This window comes from Amphiura filiformis, chromosome 13 (assembly GCF_039555335.1).
Source record: "Amphiura filiformis chromosome 13, Afil_fr2py, whole genome shotgun sequence".
NCBI classification, from domain to species: Eukaryota; Metazoa; Echinodermata; class Ophiuroidea; order Amphilepidida; family Amphiuridae; genus Amphiura; species Amphiura filiformis.
In genome coordinates this window covers 52,913,134-52,921,693 of record NC_092640.1, presented here as the reverse complement: position 1 = coordinate 52,921,693, position 8,560 = coordinate 52,913,134, and the positions used below count along the sequence as shown (strand labels likewise).

General features: G+C 38.4%; 1 protein-coding gene across 2 annotated transcripts; it reads left to right on the top strand.

Annotated features, from left to right (window-relative positions):
* Positions 1-655: 655 nt before the first annotated feature.
* On the top strand, positions 656-6,378 carry LOC140168509 (uncharacterized). Of its 2 annotated transcripts, none has more exons than XM_072191910.1 (5): positions 656-766; positions 3,336-4,334; positions 4,903-5,211; positions 5,421-5,522; positions 6,066-6,378. In XM_072191910.1, the coding sequence occupies exons 2-5, from the start codon at positions 3,359-3,361 to the stop codon at positions 6,251-6,253; spliced, it is 1,575 nt and encodes a 524-aa protein (XP_072048011.1). In that variant the 5' UTR covers positions 656-766; positions 3,336-3,358; the 3' UTR covers positions 6,254-6,378. The 2 variants fall into 2 exon arrangements, with proteins under 2 accessions (XP_072048011.1, XP_072048012.1); XM_072191911.1 differs by lacking the exon at positions 656-766 and adding an exon at positions 2,180-2,309.
* The last annotated feature ends 2,182 nt before the right edge of the window (positions 6,379-8,560 follow it).

The window sequence follows — 8,560 nt, the reverse complement described above, 5'->3', positions numbered from 1 at the left end:
CATAATTGGCATAAAGAGTTCATACAATATTCTGTATGCTCAGACATAATAACAGCAAGTTGAGAACCCTCCTATTTATGCAGCCGTCAAAGGGAATCTTGACCCTACCCTCCTCAAGACTTCACCATGTCATTGGTGAAAATGCGTCTAATCTTTAACGTACTGGACAAAACCATATGGTGAATCTTGACCCAATGAGTTTTCAGATGCTGTGAATCTTCAACCAAATATATGATTGTAAAAGTGAATCTTTGACTAATCCTGACCCCCGTGTGGATTGTTATATATGCTTTTACATAGAACCAGCATTCACAGATCAGGTGAATCTTGACCTAATAATTTTTTTCTTGTGGTGAATCTTGAACTAATATTTTTGGACAGAAGGTGAATCTTTGCCTAAAAATAATTTTTGAAGGGTGAATCAAGGTGAACCCCTTGAGGAGGGTAGGTTCAAGACTCACTTTGACGGCTGCATTAATACTTCACCCTTTCAACTACCATATCCCAGCAATTTGCACGTCGTAAAATTTGTAAACTATGTAGCCATATTACTTTGTCAGTTTAGACAAATTAGGGTCATGTGTGATTGCAAAATGGGCCGTTTTACTCTTGACCTTCTAGCTGCCTATACAGGAAATTGATGAACTAAAAGTCTATTACACGTAGGCCTATATATGCAGCAGGATCTGTTTGGTGCCGTCATATTGTAGAGGAAATAATTATAATCATCGAAGTTTGATCCGGGAGTTTGATTTGTGATTGAAATGTAAGTAATACATTAATAGTCATTATTCATTTGCCAATTATTGTTAGCATATCACACAAATCTATAGCTTTTAAATTTTGAGTCCACATGAGACATGGACTGCCTATATAGGGTAAGATCGGGAGTAAGTGGGACAGTGGGGTAAGTGTACTACATCTTCATTACAGCACTAAATCCACAAATACGATACCGAATGGTGACTTACCCCATTGCAAATATGTATGTATGATAATTTCACTACTCAATATTGGAGTTTATTTGCTGCGGGAGATGCTTGAGACCAACACTGCCTTGATGTGGCGACCAACTTTGAGGAATTATACTTATTTATCACCAAATATTTGAAAATTTTTGTTGAGAATTATGGACAAATTGAGAGATATATATTTCATTTACCATAAAAAGAATGCCTTTTACAAGTCTGATAGCAGAAAATCATGATGAAATTTAGTATGGTGTCCCACCAACCCATCCACTTTGGGTAGGTGGGACAGTGGTTCTTAAAATTAATTTTTGATACAAAAAATAACAAAATTACTCAGTTTAATATCATATAATGCCGCCAACAAGTTAAAAAAAAGTAAATTAATACGGAACACGCCTATATTGAATGTCTTGATTATTGATTTTGTGGCTGAAAATCGCAAATCGTGTTTTTTTTTTTGGGGGGGGTTTGGGGTTGTCACTAAAATGAAATTAATAAACATAATGATAGTATAGCATTACTATTTTTTGGTATAATTATGTTAATATTGCCCAAATGCTGCAATATAAATATGTATTGTTGTAAAATATGTTCTTTTAATGTAATAATATCATAAATATGTGTGTCAAATTTACCCCTACCCCTGAATGTGTCCCACTTACCCGCAAAGTGTTGGGGGTAAGTGGGATAGTTGAGTCATTGCATAATTGGCCCCGCTGTACTGAATTGGAGTATCGCCCCAAAACTAACACCATGACATTGTCCTATGATTATACTTGAATTATAAAAACATAAGTCCAATCTTTATTCACTTATGAGTTTTATATCCAATAATATCCTTAAGTGTCCCACTTACCCCATCTTACCCTACCTCCCGCAAAAGAGGTGTTTTCAGGAGATTTTGGAATATTTCAAATGTACTGTTTTGACGTGCACCGGTAGTTTCCACCATTTACAGCCCAGGGTCACAGTTGAAAAAGTAGTGCAATATCCAGGAAAGGGGGGGGAGGAACTTCCTAAACTGGGTAATGAAGATAGAGCCGTCTTGAGAACGCGCTGTTTCTGAATTACCCCCTTTTACTTTATCTTCACCTAAGTTCAGCAAAATAATTATAAGAATAAAGCGGGGGAATAAAGAAAAGTAAATAAGTTTCAAGTGGAAAGTTCATGACTGTTTACTGGTATAGTCATTGTCCACTCATGTGTTACATGGTTAGTAACGTTAAGAGTCATTCAAGTTGTATATTTATACTGGATACACAGCAGAACCTGTTTGGTGCCGCCATTTTGAAAAGGGAATAGTAATATAATCATGGAAGTCTGATTTGTGATTGAAATGTAAGTATTTTGTTATTTGTTGACTCATTTGCCATAAACATATCATACAAATCCATGTTTATTTATTTGATTGTGCGTGAGCCCTGGTACAATAGTAGGCCTATTTGGCAAGAAATGTCTGAAGCAAAATTAATGTGTAGGCCTATAGACGAATCCAACGAGCCAAGTCATGGTCAGGATTTGGTCGGCCATTACTGGGTCCCCGCAGCACCAAACTGGTATTGTGACTGCCCAATTGGGTGGATTAAAGCCGCTTCAAATTCGATGTTAGATTCTTTTGTGTTGTAAACTGTCATCATTCTTTTGTCTACGTGTAACACGGGTGATAGAATGCAGTTTAAAATACTTCAAGACCGCATCATTTCACATTTTAGGTGAGATGGAGCTGACGGGGACCCAGCTATGGCTGTCATTCAGGTGTCAATGCGTGAAATTTGATTCGTCTATAACAATGTGAAGTTGTTGAACCATGCGATGTTTGTTGTTCAAATAATGCAATTCCAGCAGTTAATTCCCCGGGCGTATGCTCCCCCAGAATTTTGAGGCGGTTGGTCTTTGGAAGCTGACGGATGCAGACTGTTCTCTGCCCGGGGGTGTCTTCAGAATGATTTGTACAAGGATGTGCCACGCAGACTTTCGGATGCTGACTTTCTCTATACCTATTTTAGCTACCCATCAGTATACCAATTTTAAACCAAAAGCACCCTTTGCCCTATCAGGCATTTCTGCACTTTTGCCGAAATACGCCCAATTGGGCGCACTGGTCTCCACTGAAAACCCACCCATTGATATACCAACATCGCTGAAAAGGTACCTCAATACTGTGGCACATCCGTGTACCTTCAACCAGGGTGACCCCTGGGGCTCCTGATTATCTTTTCTCCGACCCCAACTTCCTAACCCCCCTTGAAGTCTAATGGTGCGTCCCTTAGTTACATCTTTAACCAACTCATTTGTCTATTTTCAAAAATGTTACAAATCAAATACATTTTATTGAAAAATGTTCATGTTTTTTAAACATTTCAGCTACAAGTGGATTACCTGTCAAGATGTCGATGACAGAGGAGGAGCTAGAAGATTTTTTTGATGAACTGAAACGAGAACTTGAGCCCAAGATAGATTATCTAAAAGCACGTGATGAATATTTTACAAAGGAAGCGTTAGATGCGATTACATTTATCGCAGGAACCTTTGAAGTTCTTGGCAAGAATGAATACTGCAAGAAGATTTGCATCAGGATGGTTGACTTCGTGCTAGATCATGGTTTGGCGCAATTGATGGTGAAGATTGTGAAATCTACAGGAAAGGTTGGGTGTGAATTTAGGTATCAAAGTGCAGGGATCATATCTGCCGCTGTGGAGCACTTCTCATCAGAACTACGCCAACAATTCAGAGTACAGCTTTGTAAGAGCGGTATAATACGGCATCTTGTAAAAGAATTAGATTCCTACGATCCATATACAAAGGATCCAAAACAACGGATTCTTATAATTAGTGCGTCTTGGGATTTGAGCAACCTGCGCTTGACACCAAACGTCATTCCTATCTATCGAGCGGCAAATGCCGTTAACGTCCTGATGAAATTCGCTGAGGCGGATTATGTTATGACTACAATTGACAGTCTATCAGTAATCGCCTTCATTGCAAATGAAAAGGAAAGTGAACGATTGGCAACATCAGGAAAATGTATAGTAACTATGCTGGATATTTGCAAAAAAGCAGCTCAGTCTGATGATAAAGAGTACTCGTTTAAAATCAAAATAGATGAAGAAAATGAGAAGGTATTTCATATTAGCCTTTTGGAACATGTGAGGGGTATAAACGATCTTGCAAGCAATGATGCCAACAAGGATTCCATAGTACAACATGGGGGTGTACCAATCCTAACCGCGATATTGAGACCTGAGTATACAGATGGTATGAAACAAGCAGTAGTGGAAGCACTGTGGAAGACATCCTTCATGGAGAGCAACCTAGACGCGATTCTTACTCATTTGACATTTACGGATACTCAAGCATTAGAAGGTGAGTTTATAAGAAGGTTATACTTTTTAAAATATTGAAAATCAAATAATATATTAAATGATCAAATGATGACACGTTTATACTTGTATATAACCTATTGACCTAAATTTGTTTTTGTTAAAAATCCGTTTTTTTAAAGACGTGATCATCAAATGAGGGACTTATAAAGTCAGCTCTATCCAGTTTTATTTTAATTGTGCACAAATAGATTGAATACTCTATAGATTTATAATAATTAAGATGTTATTTCAGGTCAATGCCCTTTACCCTTTTCCCAAAAGGCTGAGATCAATTTTTTGATTATAGATGATGGCTATTATGACTAAATGTAAAGTGACGATGATGATGATAATATGAAGATGATGATGATGTTGATGAAGATGATGATGATGATGATGGTGATGATGATGATACGAAGATGATGATAACGACGATGATGATGATAATACGAAGATAATGATAATGATGATGATTATGAAGATGATGATGAAGAAAATGATGATGACGATAGTGTTAATAATGTTAACGATGACAGTGTTAGAATCGATGCTATTTTTCAATTTTTTAGAACTGAAGAAAATGCGATCGGAAGGAAGTCCTAAACTTCGTGACGCATGCCAAGGTCTTCTGCACCAGCTAGGCCTCATTGACATTCATGAGGAGTCTCCAGTGGAAAAACAGACAGAACCATCAGTATCTCCTTCCCCATCGTCGTCATCGGTGCGTCCTCGTCAGCCTCCACCTTCATATCAAGAAACCATGGACGCACCTCATGTAATGATAAGCTACCAATGGGAGCATCAGGAGAGGGCGAAGAAAGTCAGAGATATGCTCCAGGCAAAGGGTTATCACGTCTGGATGGACGTAGACAAGATGGGTGCGTATAAAGATGTCCACCAATCCTCGTCCAAATCAGTCATGATCTAACTTTCTGCATAGCAAAAGCAATAAAAAAAACTCTGAACGCCATAGTGCGCCTATATATAGAGAGCATATTGTCCGAATGAAAACAAAATTTAGTCTTCATTGCCTCAAGCTATAACCAACTAATCAATTATATACTTTTTCCCTTTTGTCACCCAATAGAGGGCAATCTTCTTGTGTCGATGGCTAATGCCGTGGAGAAGGCAGCTGCAGTTCTCGTCTGTTTTTCCAGGTCCTATAAATCAAGCGTCAACTGTCAGGGAGGTATGTACAAAATATCACAATATTGATATTATTATTATTGTCCTAAGAACATGAATAATTTGGTTGTGTGATGATTCTTATCTTGTTGGAGTTTCGGAAGTACCAGCGAACGATAACATGTTCAGGACGATAGAAACTGTTTAGAAAACGTTATGTCTACGTTATGTCGACGATACATAAATAGTTGAAAACTGATAAGACCAAGTGGAGACCAATACGCCCAATTGGACTATTTTGGCAAAAGCGCCCTTAAATGCGCCCAAATGTGGCAAATGGGTGCTTTTGGTGGAAATTGGTATACTGATGGGTAGCAAAAACAGCAAAAACCCTGGGTTCATAACATTAAATTAATCTGTAAATTATATGTTTGTACCATCGCTTGCCAGTGAGAGGAGGTAGGGACCTAGTTAAATCATTGGAAGTGTTTGTCTGTCGCAGCGACTGGCCTTCACACGTAATCAAAATGGTTAAAAAAATGTGATAAAATGTTGTTGAAATCATCATTATCATTACTATTATTTCTTTTTAATTCAATTCCATCAGAGGCTATCTACGCCCGGGAACAACAAAAACCAATAATTCCAGTGAAGATAGAAGACTACACACCAGACGGCTGGCTGGGGTTCCTTATCGCTGGCAAGAAATATATCAGAGCTTATGATGACAATGTCCTGGACACAGACATGAGAGATTTGTTGCGTGAATTGGGTAACAAAGGAAGAGCTGTGTAGAGTTAAGCTGAATTTATACTCCATCGCTGAGCGACGAGCGATTGTAATTTGACCAATAAGGTAGCGTGCTTTCCTCGACGCAACAAACAAGCGCACTGCCTCATTGGCTAGAAACCAATCGCTCGTCGCACAGCGATGGAGTATAAATACAGCTTTACAGGCCAACAAACACAAACGTTTTACAAAAAGCGATTAAAGTTGGATTATAGCGAGTATAATAGGGTATAAAACGTTTTAATAACATGCAAAATCAATTTTGAATACATACTCAGAACATTCTAACATAACAAAATTCAGCAAAAATGTTGGCCAAAATAATTTACAATAACATTTTGATAAAATTGTTAAAATGTTGTAGTGGCTTCTTTTGCGCTTAAAACGTTTTCATGGCCTTTATATAACGCGACATTTACTTGTTATCAAAACCTTTTTGACCAAACCAAAACATGTTTATAACACGTTTATAACATTTTAAAAACATTTGTGCGTTGCTGGGACCAGGGGTAGCATTTTAAGGGGTCTTGGGGTCCAGGACTCCCTGATTTGGCAGGTCCCCGTGATTGGACCCCTTTATTTTGTACGTCTGTGTAGAATTAGATGCCTGGACCCCTTTATTTGCCAATATGGCACAGTGTCATCGACCTGATATCTTCATGGCAGAAATCGCCATGGTAGGTTGAATCCACTGCCACGCATGGCCATTTTGTTCCGACCTGTTCAATAGTTTTGAGACGCATAATGGGCCGAAGGACATCTGACTAAGGCTACTGACAATAGCCCGGTGACTGACCTCGCTGTATGTAAGTGAGGATGGTATACGCCATAGTTCATCTGCTTTTAGACTACCTCCACGATTGGCCTATAAAATCAGAATATTTGTCAAGTTTTTGAGTTCAAGACGCAAGCTTCTTTCTCAAGACGCTAGCTAACGTTGAACATATATATTCAAGTGCAAGGAACCAAATCTGGTTTTTTTTAGACGAAATCATTTACGGAAGATATTCATCATTTTCTACCCCGGTATCCAAATATTTTCGTATAAATATCAAATCGTGCTTAGCACAATCACGTGTATCGATCCCGGGTATTGATTTTAGTATCTCTGCAGTACCAAGTAATTATTAGCCAGGCGATGTCGGTGTGCATGGACCCCATGGACTCAGCAGGTCACCGCTAACCCTGACTGGGACATTAACTCGGGAAGGAGTGGTCTTGTACAAGAGGTTCTGAAGGGGACCATTTGTATGGTCATGAAAGAAAGTGAAAATTGCGCAAAGTCAACGAATGATAAAAGTGAATCACTTTCTTACTCTTTCTATGACTTCATTGACTTTGCAAGACAAAAATCTTACTTTTTGATACGTTTACCATGTTTACGAGACTTTTTGAACACTCTTTGTGAGGGTCACTTTGTTTTACTATTGGGCTATTACAGAAATAAAAGGTACATACCCTATAGAAGACAAATTTGACACATCTGACCTCGTAAATCAAAAAAAAAAATATTTTGGGAATCCCAAGTCTTCTATAGGGTAGGTGCCGTTAATTTCTGGAATAGCCCATTATTCCCCCCCCCCCAAAAAATATTTCATAATGCAAAACCATTTCCGACCACGCTAGTAGATGCCATTCGCTACTTGCACGGTTCCGCCATTATGCACTATGTGCGGGAGAGCCTCGAACTGGCAGCATACATGAAAGGAAGAATTATGTAACCTTACACAGAACGTTATGACTAGTTCAATTCCCATTCATGTATGCTGCCAGTTCGAGGCTCTCCCGCACATAGTGCATAATGGCGGAACCGTGCAAGTAGCGAATAGTTAAGTAGTGTTTGAGTTGGTGTGGGTGGGGGAGGAGATATAATTATAGATAGTCGATAACCGATAATCAATGATCAATCAGTTATCAACGTTCAGTTAAATTCTAAACCCTAACACGCAAATGATGAAACAGACTCTCATGTTCAAATGGCTAAGGATGATATCCTTGTGGATACTGGGGGGGTGAGGGGTATTGATTATCGATAATCAATTATTGATTATAGATAATCAATAATCGATAATCAATCATTTAACAAAAATTTATAGGCCTACGCAACCGACAAAACTGGGAATCGCTAAGGATGATTTCCTTCTGGGTATGGGGGGTTGTGCGTGGAATTAATTATGGCTAATTAATTATCGATTATCGATAATCGATTATCGATAATCAATTATCGATTATCGATAATCAATTATCGATCATCAATCATTAGTTTATCAATATCCAATGTTTAAAAATGTATAGACCTACGCAACCGACAAA

What these genes read in the sequence shown, in the direction of transcription:
- LOC140168509 (XM_072191910.1), top strand. Translation starts at nt 3,359, where the DNA reads ATGTCGATGACAGAGGAGGAGCTAGAAGATTTTTTTGATGAACTGAAA. An exon ending in GGATACTCAAGCATTAGAAG is followed by an intron (nt 4,335 to 4,902) that starts GTGAGTTTATAA and finishes TCAATTTTTTAG; the next exon opens with AACTGAAGAAAATGCGATCG. An exon ending in AAGCGTCAACTGTCAGGGAG is followed by an intron (nt 5,523 to 6,065) that starts GTATGTACAAAA and finishes CAATTCCATCAG; the next exon opens with AGGCTATCTACGCCCGGGAA.